This window comes from Nerophis ophidion, linkage group LG21 (assembly GCF_033978795.1).
Source record: "Nerophis ophidion isolate RoL-2023_Sa linkage group LG21, RoL_Noph_v1.0, whole genome shotgun sequence".
Lineage (NCBI taxonomy): Eukaryota > Metazoa > Chordata > Actinopteri > Syngnathiformes > Syngnathidae > Nerophis > Nerophis ophidion.
The window spans coordinates 32,638,333-32,656,578 of record NC_084631.1 but is presented as its reverse complement, the minus strand read 5'-3'; the positions used below and the strand labels follow the sequence as shown (position 1 = coordinate 32,656,578).

At 40.9% G+C, this 18,246-nt stretch overlaps 2 protein-coding genes across 2 annotated transcripts in view; one reads left to right on the top strand and one right to left on the bottom strand.

The window, feature by feature from the left end:
* Positions 1-15,442, bottom strand: part of angpt2b (angiopoietin 2b) — an 80,279-nt gene extending 64,837 nt beyond the window's left edge. The window contains exon 1 of the mRNA XM_061882495.1: positions 14,743-15,442. Coding sequence (XP_061738479.1) covers positions 14,743-15,054 — 312 coding nt within the window. The 5' untranslated portion in view covers positions 15,055-15,442. The remainder of the gene's footprint in view (positions 1-14,742) is intronic.
* Positions 1-18,246, top strand: part of col9a2 (procollagen, type IX, alpha 2) — a 317,373-nt gene that overhangs the window by 156,899 nt on the left and 142,228 nt on the right. The gene's annotated exons all lie outside the window — the stretch shown is intronic.

Sequence of the window (18,246 nt, the reverse complement as noted above, 5' to 3'; positions counted from 1 at the left end):
CCATGGAGACCAGCTGCTGGGTGTCTGCCACACCGGAGTCGGTTTGGAGGGACTGGAGGAGATGCGGATGAGGGGACAGGGCCGCGGAGCTAGCACTGAGCGCTGGCACGGAGAGGCTTCGCGGTGTCTTGGCTGGGTGAGCAGGTGTCGGGACACCTCAGTCACCTTGGACGTATCCTCGCTCATCCATGTGGACTGGACACTGGCCGAGAGTGGAGTCGGCTGTCTTGGTTGCTTTGTTGGGTCTGCTCCTGTCTCTGGCCCTGCTCCCTCCACCCCAGCGGACGATAGCGTGGAACACCGCAGAGGCCACCATAGTGGATATGTTTCCTTTACTTTTTATTCATAGTTGTATGTAGAAGTGTCTGGTTTTATCTGCTGCTTTAATGTCTTTAATGTCCTCTGTGTTCTTTGATGTTTGATGTTTCCCTCTTACACACATGTAAGAGGGATGTGTACTATGGCTTTGAGTTGTTTTTTTCCCTTGGTCTCAGTCTGCACCCCCTCTCCAGGGCCCAGGCGAAGACCGATTTTTTTTGTTTACCTGTATCTCATCTTTTTTGTAAGGGGCGCTGGAAGCCGGCAGACCCGTCAGCGATCCTGTTCTGTCTCCCTGTAATGTTTGTCTGATCTTGAATGGGATTGTGCTGAAAATTTTAATTTTCCTAAAGGAACTCTCCTGACGGAATAAGTAAAGTACTATCTATCTATCTGTCTGTCTGTCTGTCTGTCTGTCTGTCTGTCTGTCTGTCTGTCTGTCTGTCTGTCTGTCTGTCTGTCTGTCTGTAAGTCCGTCCGTCCTTCCATCCATGTATCTATCTATCTCCATCCATCCATCTATCTAGCTATCTGTCTGTCTGTTTGTCTGTCTGTCTGTCTCTCCGTCCTTCCATCCATCTATCTATCTATCTCCATCCATCTATCTAGCTGTCTGTCTGTCTGTCTGTCTCTGTCTGTCTGTCCGTCCGTCCGTCCGTCCGTCCGTCCGTCCGTCCGTCCGTCCGTCCTTCCGTCCGTCCGTCCGTCCGTCCGTCCGTCCGTCCGTCCGTCCGTCCGTCCGTCCGTCCGTCCGTCCGTCCATCCATCCATCCATCCATCCATCCATCCATCCATCCATCCATCCATCCATCCATCCATCCATCCATCCATCCATCCATCTATCTATCAACCTCGGCCCGCGGCTTTGGTCAGTTTAAAATTTTGGCCCACTCAGTATTTGAGTTTGACACCCCTGCCGTAGTCAATGCTCCAACAGAGGAGCGTACGCAACTTTTATGAATAGAATTTTAAACAAAGGGGAACCGTACTGAACTGAGCTGAATTCTCGGCGGACGCGTGTCTTTAAGTGGGCTCTGTTAGGGTTTTAAAAACGTCTCTTCAGAGTGCTTGAAAGCCATTTCACTTCCATGCGTGTTCCAAGGAGGGATTTCGACATGATCCTTTATGTCCTGTATCCCCCCCCGGTGGGGATTACCAGTTGACTGACTATAAGTGATTACACGGAGAATGTACGAGGGTTTAAACCGCACTTCTTATTCTACAAGACGAATAGCTCGAAATGTAGTTAGAAACGCTTTGATATTCTACGTTTGAAGCATTTTCTCAGACGCAGTGCACAAAGCAGACAAAGAATAAACACTTCATCTCGGTCTTTCGCCATCTCTTCCCCTCTCAGGCTTGTACCGCGTGGCCTCTAGGGGGCGCCCGCCGTAGAAGCTGGGTTGTCGGTTCATAGACTCGAGCTTCGCACAGAGCAAGCACTTGGGAATTTGGAGCGTGTTTTTATTCTACCCCCGTGTCCAATTGTGGTCAAAAGTTTGCATAAATTGTAGTGAAGTGAAGTGAGTTACATTTATATAGCGCTTTTCTCTAGTGACTCAAAGCGCTTTTACATAGTGAAACCCAATATCTAAGTGACATTTTTAAACCAGTGTGGGTGGCACTGGGAGCAGGTGGGTAAAGTGTCTTGCCCAAGGACACAACGGCAGTGACTAGGATGGCAGAAGCGGGGATTGAACCTGCAACCCTCAAGTTGCTGGCACGGCCGAGCTATACCGCCCCGTTTACATTTGTAAAGAACATAATGTCATGGCTGTCTTAAGTTTCCTATCATTTCTACAAGTCTTATTTTCTTGTGATAGAGTGATTGGAGCACATGCTTGTTGGTCAGAAAAAAACATTCATGAAGTTTGCTTCTTTTATGAATTTATTATGGCTCTACTGAAAATGTGAGCAAATGTGCTGGGTCAAAAGTACCGTATTTTTCTTCATTTAAAACCTCTTCTCACTCCTGCGCTTACCAAAGGCATGCGGTAAAAATAAGCATGCGCTAATTATTTTAAAACCTCTTCTCACTCCGGCACTAACCAAAGGCATGCAGTAAAAATTTGAATGTGATGTAAGGATACCATCATGAAAAGCACATTTATTATTATGGTCTTACCTTTACTTATAAATATAGTCCATGCCAGCTCCTTCTGATCAAAATCATCGATAACTCGTTTATAGAAGTCTTCCTTATCTTTCTTCAGATTTAAAAGTCTCTCTGTCTCGAGGGAGATCTTCCTTCATTACCTTCTGCTTCGATTGAAAGTCCAGTTTAGAAAACTGCTATCAGAAGATCCGTCATATCCGTCCCAGCGCATATCACGTGACTCGTTGTCACTTCTTCTGCAGCCGAGTAGTCGCAAGAAGGATCACTACTGCCCTCTACCACCAGGAGGCGGGAGTCATTTAATGACTCATATTGGACACACACAGCTACGGTATTGTGACGGTCTCAAGCCGTCATCTTGCGGGTTCCCAGGACCACCAAGGAAGGACATGGCTTGAGCAGTTTGACTTTGTTTATTTTTCAATAAAACCTTAGTCCAGGTCGCTCTTCCGCTCCTCCTCTCCGCTCGCTCGCCAAAACAGTCTCCTCGCCCTGCATGTCTATCGGACTGTTGGCTCCACCTCTCCACAGGTACCGGTATATTAAAAACGCATAGCTGCTTACTGTTCTTTTTAGCATACCGGTATTCAAGAGCTTGGACCTTAAATCCTACTGAATAGCTCTTAATCTTCTTCCCTTTATGCAATTTCAAATTACCAGTATTGAAATCAGCCTCCTTCATTTTGAAAATGATGACAGGGGAACTGTCACTCGTGACGTCACGAGTTTGACCCGGCGGTAATACGAAGCATGCACTAATCATTTTGCGAAGCGAGTTTGACCCGGCGGCAATTTAAGGAAATACGGTATACATACAGCCGTGTTAATATTTGGCAAGTTTCACTGCAATAAGGCGCTTTTGGTAGCCATCCACAAGCTTCTGCTAGCATTTTTGACCACTCCTCTTTACAAAATTGCTACAGTTCAGCTAAATGTGTTGTTTTTTCAGTCATGGACTTGTTTCTTCAGCATTGTCCACACGTTTAAGTCAGGACTTTGGGAAGGCCATTCTAAAACCTTCATTCTAGCCTGATTTAGCCATTCCTTTACCACTTTTGACGTGTGTTTGGGGTCATTGTCCTGTTGGAACACCCAACTGCGCCCAAGACCCAGCCTGCGGGCTGATGGACTGGACTCTCACTATTATGTTAGATCCACTGTGGACTGGACTTGCACAATATTATGTCAGAACCACTCGACGTCCATTGCATCCGGTCTCCCCGAGACGGGAGGGAGGTTACCCACATTTGCGGTCCTCTCCAAGGTTTCTCATAGTCATTCTCATCGACGTCCCACTGGGTTGTGAGTTTTTCCTTGCCCTTACGTGGGCGCTGAACCACGGATGTTGTTGTGGCTCGTGCAGCCCTCGTGATTTAGGGCTATGTAAGTAAACATTGATTGATTGATTGATTGATGATTTTAGGTCGTCCTGTAAAGCACCAGTTCCAAGCTTCTGGTTGAATTTTTGACCACTCCTCTTGACAAAGTTGGTGCAGTTCAGCTAAATTTGGTGGTTTTCTGACATGGACTTGTTTCTTCAGCATTGTCCACACGTTTAAGTCAGGACTTAGGGAATGCCATTCTAGAAACCTTCATTCTAGCCTGATTTAGCCATTCCTTTACCACTTTTGACATGTGTTTGGGGTCATTGTCCTGTTGGAACACCCAACTGCGCCCAAGACCATTCTTGCCAACCTTGAGACCTCCAAATTCGGGAGCTGTAGGGAGTGGCGGGGTAAGGGTTAGAGGAAGGCATGGTTTGGTGGTAGCAGGGGGTGTATATAGTAGCGTCCCGGAAGAAATAGTGCTGCAAGGGCTTCTGGGTATTTGTTCTTTTGTTTATGTTGCCCGAGCTATGGGGTGGCATAGCTCGGTTGGTAGAGTGGCCGTGCCAGCAACTTGAGGGTTGCAGGTTCGATACCCGCTTGTGCCATCCTAGTTACTGCCGTTGTGTCCTTGGGCAAGACACTTTACCCACCTGCTCCCAGTGCCACCCACACTGGTTTAAATGTAACTTACATATTGGGTTTCAACAATCAATCAATCAATGTTTACTTATATAGCCCTAAATCACTAGTGTCTCAAAGGGCTGCACAAACCACTACACTATGTAAAGCGCTTTGAGTCACTTGAGAAAAGCGCTATATAAATATAATTCACTTCACTTCACTTCACTTACGGTGCGGATGTTCTCCCGAAATTGTGTTTGTCATTCTTGTTTGGTGTGGGTTCACAGTGTGGCGCATATTTGTAACAGTGTTAAAGTTGTTTATACAGCCACCCTCAGTGTGACCTGTATGGCTGTTGACCAAGTATGCCTTGCATTCACTTGTGTGTGTGCAAAAGCCGTATATATAATGTGACTGGGCTGTTTGTATGGAGGAAAAGCGGACGAGACGACAGGTTGTAGAGGACGCTAAAAGCAGTGCCTTTAAGGCACGCCCCCAATATTGTTGTCCGGGTGGAAATCGGGAGAACGGTTGCCCCGAGAGATTTTCGGGAGGGGTACTGAAATTCGGGAGTCTCCCGGAAAAATCGGGAGTGTTGACAAGTATGACACCACCATGCTTGACGGTAGGTGTGATGTTCCTGGCCTATTCTCCTCCTTACATATTTCTGGGTATTGTGGCCAAACAGCTCAAATTTTGTTTCAACTGACCACATAATTTTCCTCCAGAAGGTCTAATTTTTGTTTATGTGATGTCAGAAGAAACAAACATTGAGCTGTTTGGCCACAATACCCAACCAAATATTAACATTGCTGTATGTATACTTTTGACCCAGCAGATTTGCTCACATTTTCAGTAGACCCATAAGAAATTCATAAACCTATGAATGTGTGTGCTCCAATCACTCTATCACAAAAAAAAAACCAAGAGTTGCAGAAATGATTGGAAACTCAAGACAGGCTTGACATTATGTTCTTTACAAGTGTATGTAAACTTTTTGAGCACGACTGTATGTGTTTGTTGATGCTGGCGAGCAGGAGAGACGGAGGGTAAATCTGACGGCTGACAAGTCAAGGGTGTGCGATGAGAAGGATCGTCTCTGAAGTGGCTAAGGAATTGATAGATATGGTTGAAGAGAAGATGCAAAGAACAAATATTGTTTCTGGCGAGAGTGGTTAATATTCATAATGTTCTATTCTAAAATTCTGATGTATGATAATGCTTGCTCTCGGCCCGGCTCCAGTACAGAACAGCATGCTTGATGGATTCATGCATAAATATCCAGAGTGCCTCAGACAAGAATGGAAAGGCGGGGTGGAGAGCGATGGCAGCAATCTGGCTCAATAGGCCAACGTTGTGCTCTGTGCCCGCATGACCCCAGCAAAGGCAAACACTATTGTGCGCCCGCTTTTAATCGCATCGCTTCATTTGAGTCATATTCCAGGCTCAATAATACTGCACTTCCCAAACTGCCAGCCAGAGGATGTACTGATCTATGCCTCCCACTGATAAACACTCATTCCACTAAACAACCATTATGTCACATTTCTGTGGGAGCCGAGTTAAGCCCGTTCAACTTTGCGGAAAGAGGTGCTAAAACGCGAGTCAGTGTTTCCCCCAGAATATTTGTTAATTAAGGTAATGTTTCTGCTGTAAGGAACAGTGTAACTTGGCCTGTCGCCACCATCACGTCTCCATTTCATCGCTGCAATACTGTGGTGAAGTAGGCCGGCTTCGTCGCATGAAGAAGCCTACAATTTTTGGTTGTGTTTAAATAAAATAAATGGGTTGTACTTGTATAGCGCTTTTCTACCTTCAAGGTACTCAAAGCGCTTTGACACTACTTCCACATTTACCCATTCACACACTGATGGAGGGAGCTGCCATGCAAGGCGCCAACCAGCACCCATCAGGAGCAAGGGTGAAGTGTCTTGCTCAGGACACAACGGACGTGACGAGGTTGGTACTAGGTGGGATTTGAACCAGGGACCCTCGGGTTGCGCACGGCCACTCTCCCACTGCGCCACGCCGTCCTGCTCCGTATGCTGACTGGCAATATACGATATATATCTTAATATTTTTTCCTTGAATAAAAAAAAAAAAACGCAAAAAAAGTCCTAGTTACTTTGGTGTGGTTTGTTTTCCCGTGGTGCAAAGCGACTGGATGGGACACGACGTGAAAGTATTGACATCTCTTAATATTAACTCCAGAGTACTACAACAAACAAAGGGTATAAACAAAAGGCGATCACAGCGGAGGTACGAAACTTGGCTAAGAAAACAAAAGCTATTACTATAACGTAAACTATAGACATTAAAAAAAAACTTGCAAACTATGGCATGAATAACAAAAACTGGAAAGTGATGTCGTCAGGCTGACTGCCTGGCAAATACAGGCTTAAATAGTGGTGCAGTGATTGACAGGTGCGTGAGTCCAAACAAATCAGGTGCGTGAGTCGTGAACACATTACAGGTGAAACTAATGAGTTGTCATGGTGACAAAACAAACAAGAGTGCACAATGAGTCCAAAAACAAACAGAACGTGACCACAAAACATGACAGATACTAAGTATGTCATTATTTTGTCTTAGTAAGTCAATATTTACTAAGTCAAAATGATGACATACTTAGTATCTGTCATGTTTTGTGGTCACGTTCTGTTTACAGTAAGTCATTAATTTACAGTAAGTCATTAATTGGAGTTAGTCATTATTTTGTCTTAGTAAGTCAATATTTACTAAGTCAAAATAATGACTAACTCCAATTAATGACTTACTGTAAATAAACCCGCGACGTTTCTGGATGTTGTTGATGAATGGCTTTTGCTTTGCATAGTCGAACTTTAACTTGCACTTACAGATGTAGCGACAAACTGTATGTAGTGACAGTGGTTTTCTGAAGTGTTCCTGAGCCCATGAGGTGATATCCTTTAGAGATTGATGTCGGTTTTTGATAAAGTGCCGTCTGAGGGATTGAAGGTCACGGTCATTCAATGTTGGTTTCCTGCCATGCCGCTTTCGTGGAGTGATTTCTCCAGAATCTCTGAACCTTTTGATGATAGTATGGACTGTAGATGTTGAAATCCCAAAATTTCTTGCAATTGCACTTTGAGAAATGTTGTACTTAAACTGTTTGACTATTTGCTCACGCAGTTGTGGACAAAGGGGTGTACCTCACCCCATCCTTTCTTGTGAAAGACTGAGCATTTTTTGGGAAGCTGCTTTTATACCCAATCATGGCACCCACCTGTTCCCAATTAGCCTGCACACCTGTGGGATTTTCCAAATAAGTGTTTGATGAGCATTATTCAACTTTATTAGTATTTATTGCCACCTCTCCCAATGTATTTGTCACATGTGCTGGCATCAAATTCTAAAGATAATGATTATTTGCAAAAAAAAAATGTTTATCAGTTTGAACATCAAATATGTTGTCTTTGTAGCATATTCAACTGAATATGAGTTTAAAATGATTTCCAAATCATTGTATTCCGTTTATATTTACATCTAACACAATTTCCCAACTCATATGGAAACGAGGTTTGTACTTAGTATCGTTGAAGACTTGGAAAACATGAGTGCACATCATAATGGCAGCTACACTTTACTTTCCATCTTAAAGATCTAAAAAAATGATTTGGGAATGCCCGGCGGGCCAGATTGAAAAGCTCGACTGGCCGCATGCGCTGTGAAGTGAAGTGAATTATATTTATATAGCGCTTTTCTCTAGTGACTCAAAGCGCTTTTACATAGTGAAACCCAATATCTAAGTTACATTTAAACCAGTGTGGGTGGCAATGAGAGCAGGTGGGTAAAGTGTCTTGCCCAAGGACACAACGGCAGTGACTAGGATGGCGGAAGCGGGAATCGAACCTGCAACCCTTTAAGTTGCTGGCACGGCCACTCTACCAACCGAGCTATGCTGAAACCCTGTGTTTATTTGTAAATACTTCTTTAAAAGGTTCAACGGTGGGAGACGTGTTTGGCAGCGTATCATATTAGCCGACTTGGCTTTTCTTCGGTTCCATGCAACAGGGATTTCTTCCTGGCACCCGAGGGCTCCTGGATGTAGAGACAAGCCGGCACGCAGCAGACGTTGAGGCTGAGCCAGGTGTGCTTGCTTCCAGGAAATCTCAGTTAAGACCAGAACTTGTGGATGACCAAAGTTTGTCAGCAGATGTTGTCATCTTTGGATTTTTATTTATATTCCTTGTGCTTTTTGCTGACTTTGATTGAAGCTTTGTATAGTTAAATAAATTGTAGGGGCTTAGTGCGTCTGACTCACAATACAAAGGTACCGGGTTCGATCCTGCGTTCGGTGTCTTTCTGTGTGGAGTTTGCATGTTTTCCCTGTGACTGCGTGGGTTCCCTACGGGTACTCCGGATTCCTCCCACCCTCAAAGACATGCACCTGGGGATAGGCCCCTCCCACCCCCAAAGACATGCCCCTCGGGATAGGCCCCTCCCACCCCCAAACACATGCACCTGGAGATAGGCCCCTCCCACCCCCAAACACATGCACCTGGGGATAGGCCCCTCCTACCTCCAAAGACATGCACCTGGGGATAGGCCCCTCCCACCCCCAAAGACATGCACCTGGGGATAGGCCCCTCCGAACTCCAAAGACATGCACCTGGGGATAGGTTGATTGGCAACACTGAATGGTTCCTAGTGTGTGAATGTTGTCCGTCTATCTGTGTTGGTCCTGTGATGAGGTGGCGACTTGTCCAGGGTGTACCCTGCCTCCCGCCCCGAATGCAGCTGAGATAGGCTCCAGCACCCCCCACGACCCCGAAATGGATAAGCGGTAGGAAATGGATGGATGGATGGATGGATGGATGTAGGAAAACAAACGCAACGATAGTTTGAAGTAAGGTTTTCCCGATACCAATATTTTGGTACAGGTACCAAAATGTATTTCGATACTTTTCGCTACTTTTCTAAATAAAGGAGACCACAAAAAATGGCCTAATTGGCTTCATTTAAACATCAATTTTTTTGTTCACCACCAGTTATGAACGATGAAACACTGAATATTGACAACATATGAATGTCACACCTCCTCTCCATCCACATATTTAACAATCAAGCGAAACACAACAAAAATGCAACCAACAGCGCAATATGAACGCAAACTTTTAAAAAATGTATTCTCATTGAAAAAAGGAAATGAAAATGTTGTTTTTCGAACCGTTTTTGGAAAATGATGAATCAATTTACAAACGTAATAAAAAAAATGTTTGTGCACCACTAGTTGTGGAGGATAAAACACTGAATATTGACAACATGGATGTCACACCTCTTCTCCATCGACATATTTAACAATCAGGCGAAACACGACAAAAATGCAACAACACAGCGAAATAATAACGCAAACTTTAAAAAAAATGATTCTCATTGAAAAAACGAAAGTAAAAATTTTTGTTTTTCAAACCGATTTTTGAAAATTATGATTCAATTTAGAACCGTAATAAATCTAGTTTTTGTGCGCCACTAGTTTTGAATGATAAAACAGTGAATATTGACAACATATGAATGTCACACCTCCCCTCCATCCACATATTTAACAATCATGCGAAACACAACAAAACTGCAACAAACAGCGAAATATTAACACACATTTTAAAAAATAAAATGGATTCTCATTGAAAAAAGGAAATAATTTTTTTTTTCAAACCTATTTTTGAAAATTATGAATCAATTTAGAATTGTAATTAATCTATTTTTTTTTGTTCACCAGCAGTTATGAACGATAAAACACCTAATATTGACAACATATGAATGTCACACCTCCTCTCCATCGACACATTTAACAATCAAGCGAAACACAACAAAAGTGCAAGAAACAGCGAAAAAAGAACGCAAACTTTTAAAAAGATGTATTCTCATTGAAAAAAGTATCGAAACATTTTGTTTTACAAACCGATTTTTGAAAATTATGATTCAATTTAGAACCGTTAGAAATCTATTTTTTGTGCACCACTAGTGATGAACGATAAAACACTGAATATTGACAACATATGAATGTAACACATTTTTTCCATCGACATATTTAACAATCAAGCGAAACACAACAAAAATGCAAAAAAACAAGCAAAAATGAACGCAAACTTTAAAAAATATATTTTAATTGAAAAAATGAAAGAACATTTGTTTTGTTTTACAAACCGATTTTTGACAATTATGATTCAATTTAGAATCATAATGGATATTTTTGTTTTTGTGCACCACTAGTTATGAACGATAAAACACTGAATATTGACAACATATGAATGTAACACCTTTTTTCCATCGACATATTTAACAATCAAGCGAAACACAACAAAAATGCAAAAAAACAAGCAAAAATGAACGCAAACTTTAAAAAATATATTTTAATTGAAAAAATGAAAGAACATTTGTTTTGTTTTACAAACCGATTTTTGACAATTATGAATCAATTTAGAATCATAATGGATATTTTTGTTTTTGTGCACCACTAGTTATGAACGATAAAACACTGAATATTGACAACATATGAATTGAACACCTTTTTTCCATCGACATATTTAACAATCAAGCGAAACACAACAAAAATGGAAAAAAACCAGCAAAATATGAACGCAAACTTTAAAAAAATGTATTCTCATTGAAAAAATTAAAGAACATTTGTTTTGTTTTACAAATCGATTTTTGACAATTATGAATAAATTTAGAATCATAATGGATATTTTTGTTTTTGTGCACCACTTGTTATGAACGATAAAACACTGAATATTGACAACATATGAATTGAACACCTTTTTTCCATCGACATATTTAACAATCAAGCGAAACACAACAAAAATGCAAAAATACAAGCAAAATATGAACGCAAACTTTAAAAAATATATATTTTAATTGAAAAAATTGAAGAACATTTGTTTTGTTTTACAAACCGATTTTTGACAATTACGAATCAATTAAGAATCATATTGGATATTTTCGTTTTTGTGCACCACTTTTTATAAACGATAAAACACTGAATATTGACAACATATGAATTTAACACCTTTTTTCCATCGACATATTTAACAATCAAGCGAAACACAACAAAAATGCATAAAAAACAGCAAAATATGAACGCAAACTTAAAAAAAAATTGTATTCCCATTGAAAAAATGAAAGAACATTTGTTTTGTTTTACAAACCATCCATCCATCCATCCATTTTCTACCGCTTATTCCTTTCCTGGGTTCGCGGGGGGCGCTGGCGCCTATCTCAGCTACAATCGGGCGGAAGGCGGGGTAGACCCTGGACAAGTCGCCACCTCATCGCAGGGCCAACACAGATAGACAGACAACATTCACACTCACATTCACACACTAGGGCCAATTTAGTGTTGCCAATCAACCTATCCCCAGGTGCATGTCTTTGGAAGTGGGAGGAAGCCAGAGTACCCGGAGGGAACCCACGCATTCACGGGGAGAACATGCAAACTCCACTCAGAAAGATCCCGAGCCTGGATTTGAACCCAGGACTGCAGGAAATTCTTATTGTGAGGCAGACGCACTAACCCCTCTGCCAAACCGATTTTTGACAATTATGAATCAATTTAGAATCATAATGGATATTTGTGTTTTTGTGCACCACTTGTTATGAACGATAAAACACTGAATATTGACAAGATACGAATTTAACACCTTTTTTCCAACGACATTTTTAACAATCAAGCGAAACACAACAAAAATGCAACAAACAGCAAAATATGAACGCGAACTTTTAAAAAATGTATTCTCATTGAAAAGAGGAACAGAAAATAGTTTTTGTTTTTCAAACCGGTTTTTGAAAATTATGAATCAATTTAGAATCATAATGAATCAAATTTTTGTTTTTGTGCACCACTTGTTATGAACGATAAAACACTGAATATTGACAACATATGAATGTCACACAGCAAAAATGCAACAAACACAGAAAAATATGAATGCAAACTATTAAAAAATTGATTCTTATTGAAAAAAGGAAAGAGAAATGTTTTTTTTTTCTAACCGATTTTTGAAAATTATGAATCAATTTAGAATTGTAATGAATCCATTTTTTTTTGTGCACCACTAGTTATGAACGATAAAACACTGAATACTGACAACATATGAATGTCACACCTCCTCTCCATCAACATATTTAACAATTCACAAAACACAGCAAAAATGCAACAAACACAGCAAAATATGAACGCAAGCTCTTAAAAGATTAATCTTCATTGAAAAAATGAAAGAAACTTTGTTTTGTTTTTTTAAACCGATTTTTGAAAATGTATTAAATTTAGAGTCGTAATAAATCAATTTTTTTGTGCACCACTAGTTTTGAACGATAAAACACTGAATATTGACAACATATGAATTGAACACCTTTTTTCCATCGACATATTTAACAATCAAGCGAAACACAATAAAAATGCAAAAAAAACAGCAAAATATGAACGCAAACTTTAAAAAAATGTATTCTCATTGAAAAAATTAAAGAACATTTGTTTTGTTTTACAAATCGATTTTTGACAATTATGAATCAATTTAGAATCATAATGGATATTTTTGTTTTTTTGCACCACTTGAACGATAAAACACTGAATATTGACAACATATGAATTGAACACCTTTTTTCCATCGACATATTTAACAATCAAGCGAAACACAACAAAAATGCAAAAATACAAGCAAAATATGAACGCAAACTTTAAAAAATATAAATATTTTAATTGAAAAAATTGAAGAACATTTGTTTTGTTTTACAAACCGATTTTTGACAATTACAAATCAATTTAGAATCATAATGGATATTTTAGTTTTTGTGCACCACTTGTTATGAACGATAAAACACTGAATATTGACAACATATGAATTTAACACCTTTTTTCCATCGACATATTTAACAATCAAGCGAAACACAACAAAAATGCAACAAACAGCAAAATATGAACGCGAACTTTTAAAAAACGTATTCTCATTGAAAAAAGGAACAGAAAATTGTTTTGTTTTTCAAACCGGTTTTTGAACATTATGAATCAATTTAGAATCATAATGAATCAAATTTTTGTTTTTGTGCACCACTTGTTATGAACGATAAAACACTGAATATTGACCACATATGAATGTCACACAGCAAAAATGCAACAAACACAGAAAAATATGAATGCAAACTATTAAAAAAATGATTCTTATTGAAAAAAGGAAAGAGAAATGTTTGGGGGTTTTTCTAACCGATTTTTGAAAATTATAAATCAATTTAGAATTGTAATGAATCTATTTTTTTTTTTTTTTGTGCACCACTAGTGATGAACAATAAAACACTGAATATTGACAACATATGAATTTAACACCATTTTTCCATTGACATATTTAACAATCAAGCGAAACACAACAAAAATGCAAAAAAACAAGCAAAATATGAATGCAAACTTTAAAAAAAATGATTCTCATTGAAAAAATGAAAGAACATTTGTTTTGTTTTACTAACCGATTTTTGACAATTATGAATCAATTTAGAATCATAATGGATATTTTTGTTTTTGTGCACCACTTGTTATGAACGATAAAACACTGAATATTGACAACATATTGGCGCAGTGGGGAGAGTGGCCGTGCGCAACCGGAGCGTCCCTGGTTCAATTCCCACCTAGTACCAACCTCGTCACGTCCGTTGTGTCCTGAGCAAGACACTTCACCCTTGCTCCTGATGGGTGCTGGTTGGCGCCTTGCATGGCAGCTCCCTCCATCAGTGTGTGAATGGGTAAATGTGGAAGTAGTGTCAAAGCGCTTTGAGTACCTTGAAGGTAGAAAAGCGCTATACAAGTACAACCCATTTAACATACCCGCTCGACATCCATTGCTTTCGGTCCCTTAGAGGTGGGGGGGGTTGCCCACTTCTGAGGTCCTCTCCAAGGTTTCTCATAGTCAGCATTGTCACTGCCGTCCCACTGGATGTGAATTCTCCCTGCCCACTGGGTGTGAGTTTTTCATGCCCTTTTGTGGGTTCTTCCGAGGATGTCGTAGTCGTAATGGTTTGTACAGTCCTTTGAGACATTTGTGATTTAGGGCTATATAAATAAACATTGATTGATTGATTGATTGATTGATTGATTGATTGACATACGAATTTAACGCCTTTTTTCCATCGACATATTTAACAATCAAGCGAAACACAACAAAAATGTAACAAACAGCAAAATATGAACGCAAACTTTAAAAAATAAATATTTTTCAAACCGTTTTTTGAAAATGACTAATCAAATTAGAATCGTAATGAATCAAAATATTTTTGTGCACCACTAGTTTATGTACAGCTATTGAAAGGACCATTTTTGTTTTTGTGATAAAATCTTTACAAGAAGAGCTACTTTACCTTCTGCAGCCATTGGGTATTATTCTCCATGACGCTCTCCAGACTCTCTAGTTTCCTCTCCCGCCAGGAGGACTTTTCCTTCTGCTTGTGAGTGGACTGACTCACACCAGGCTTGATTTTGGCCGGGGAGTCCCCCTGGAGAGTGTTGGAGACCCCATAGTCCTTCTGTGGCTGGCAATGGTCCACCTCGGGGAGGATGAAGGTGTAGCTGCAGGGGCCGTGCTGCACCTGGTGCTGCTGGCGCTCGGAGGCCGGTACGCAGGCCGCCAGGTGGGCCACGTAGGCCAGGGTCAGGCCCAGCAGGTGGCCCATCTCAGGTTGGACGAGGGGGAGGACGGTTTATCCTGCTTTGGTCTTCTTGAACTTTCTTTTCCGTTCTTCTGGTCGCTTTTCCATCCACTGGTCTGCTCCCGCTTTTCCATGTGGTGGTGGACGCACAAAACCACACGGGTCAAGAACCGGGACGCATTCTATTTAACTCCAAAGCTGGGCTTCCGAGTCTATTTGGAAAGAACAGCAGCTGGTGTCCATGTGCTCTGTAGACGAGTTTAGATGGAGTCAGGAGTGTCCCTCCTTGGGATCTTGGAGAGTAAAGCTCTTCAAATGATGAGAGGGGTGTTCCTCTCTCTCTCTCAATGACCCTTCCCTCCGGTACTTTCACCCTCTTACGCCACTCCAGTTTGCAGAAGTTAAAACGTGCTGCACTCCAGCGGGGGCTCAAGTAGGAGCAACTTTTTTTGTTCCTCCCACTCTTGCTCGTTCTCTCTCTACGGCAGGGGTGTCAAACTCAAAAACAGAGCGGGCCAAAATTTAAAACTGAACAAAGCCGCGGGCCAAAGTTGAACAAATAAACCTTTTAATAGAGACCCAAACAAGTATATATATATATATATATATAGTGACATGCAAAATCGAGTTTCAAATAAAAATCCATCCATCCATTTTCTACCGCTTATTCCCTTTCGGGGTCGCGGGGGGCGCTGGCGTCTATCTCAGCTACAATCGGGCGGAAGGCGGGGTACACCGACTTGTCAAATAAAAATAATAATAATAATTAAAAAATATTATCGGTATATCAAATACAATTTAAATAAACATTGAATGCCTCTTTTGTATTTTCGGCCTTCTGAGGCAAATATCAAAACAAACATTTTGCACAGGCTAATAATAAATTTGGAAATAAAATAATAATAACAATAATGAATGAATTATGTCTCAGTTTGCTACACTGATTTGCTTTAGCACTGAATATGGAACAAGCAACGCTTATATAACTTGATAGTGCAAAATCAACTTTTACAAAACAAATGAAAAAACATCAATGGTATGTTGAATAAAATTTAAATAAAAAATGTAATGCCTCTTTTCTATTTGCAGCCTTCTGAGGTAAATATCAACATTAACTTTTTCCGCAGGCTAAAATATTTGAAAATAAAATAATGAAGTGGGCGAGGTTGAAGTGGGGGGAGGGTAGCGGGGGGTGTATATTGTAGCATCCCGGGAGAGTTAGTGCTGCAAGGGGTTCTGGGTATTTTTTCTGTTCGGTTTACGTTGTGTTACGGTGCGGATGTTTTCCCGAAATGTGTTTGTCATTCTTGTTTGGTGTGGGTTCACAGTGTGGCGCATATTTGCAACACTGTTGAAGTTGTTTATACGGCCACCCTTAGTGTGACCTGTATGGCTGTTGACCGAGTATGCTTGTATTCACTTGTGTGTGTGCGTTTGTGTAAGCCACTTATATTATGTGACTTGGCCGGCGCACTGTTTGTATGGAGGAAAAGCGGATGTGACGACAGGTTGTAGAGGACGCTAAAGGCAGTGCCTTTAAGGCACGCGCCCAGTGTTGTTGTCCAGGTTGGAATCGGGAGAAATTCGGTTGCCCCGGGAGATTTTCGGGAGGGGCACTGAACTTCGGGAGTCTCCCTGGAAAATCGGGAGGGTTGGCAAGTGTGAGTATTAGTGGTGAATGCGGTGTTACAGCAGCACCGCCGCTGTATAATACCGACGGGCCAGCTCTAATGTTAATTTGATATTGCCTTAAGGGCCAAATTAAAATACATGGCGGGCCATATTTGGCCCGCGGGCCAGAGTTTGACACCCATGCTCTACGGCTTCACTCCACACACAGGTTGTCAGTGGTTTTGTAAGAAGTTTGCAAACTAGATGTAGTGCATCCAAGAATTGTGGTATGACCTTTTTCATTATGTTTGGAGAATTTATTTAACCCATTCAAGTAATTCAGCGGTTCATCTAAATGTGTTGGTTTTCTGACATGGACCTGTTTCTTCAGCATTGTCCACACATTCAAGTCTAAAACCTTCATTCTAGCCATTCCTTTACCACTTCTGACGGGTGTTTCATGCCACAGTTTCATAAGTTCTCTATGTCCATCGTCGATGCTAAGTGTTAGCTTTTGGCTCCAAGTCATTCAGCACATTTTTGTACCCTTTTGAGTTTTGAGGAATAAATATGTTCCTACCTGCACGCCTTGTCCAGAATAGTCAGTTTGCATCCTGGGAGAACAAACCTCGTGACAAATTCTAGCCTGATTTAGCCATTCCTTTACCACTTTTAACGTGTGTTTTGGGTCATTGTCCTGTTGGAACACCCAACTGTGCCCAAGACCCAACCTCTGGGCTGAGGATTTTAGATTTTCCTGACGAATTTGAAGGTAATCCTCTTACATTGTCCCATTTACTCTCTGTAAAGCACCAGTTCGATTGGCAACAAAACAGGCCCAAAGCATAATACTACCACCACCATGCTTGACGGTAGGGATAGTGTTCCTGGGATTGAAGGCCTCACCTTTTCTCCTCCAAACATATTGCTGGGTATTGTGGCTCAATTATTGTTTCATCTAACCACATAACTTTCCTCCAGGTCTTATATTTGTCCTTGTGATGTCAGATGAAACAAACATTTAGCTGTTTGGCCACAATACCCAACCAAATATTAATATTGCTGTATCTGTATGCATTCTGCGTTTGTCCTAGTCCCATTGGATGCTTTTTTTTCCAAAATATTTAAGAAATCAGAATAATTTAATGAATGGAAACGTTATGAGTGATGTTAAAGGGAATTAGCCGCTCTACTCAACGAGCAACTCAGACGTTTGTGGGAGATGGTGGTCAGAAGAATCACACTTCTTCAAAGGAGAGAGTTGGGTCGAAGATAATACCCAGATTCTTTACCGTGTCGCCTTGTTTAATTGTTTGGTTGTCAAATGTTAGAGTTGTATTATTAAATAGAGGTCGGTGTCTAGCAGGACCGATAATCAGCATTTCCGTTTTTTTGCCATTGAGTTGCAAAAAGTTAGCGGACATCCATTGTTTAATTTCATTAAGACACGCCTCCAGCTGACTACAATCCGGCGTGTTGGTCAGCTTTAGGGGCATGTAGAGTTGGGTGTCATCAGCATAACAGTGAAAGCTAACACCGTATTTACGTATGATGTCACCTAGCGGCAGCATGTAGATGCTGAAGAGTGCAGGGCCAAGGACCGAA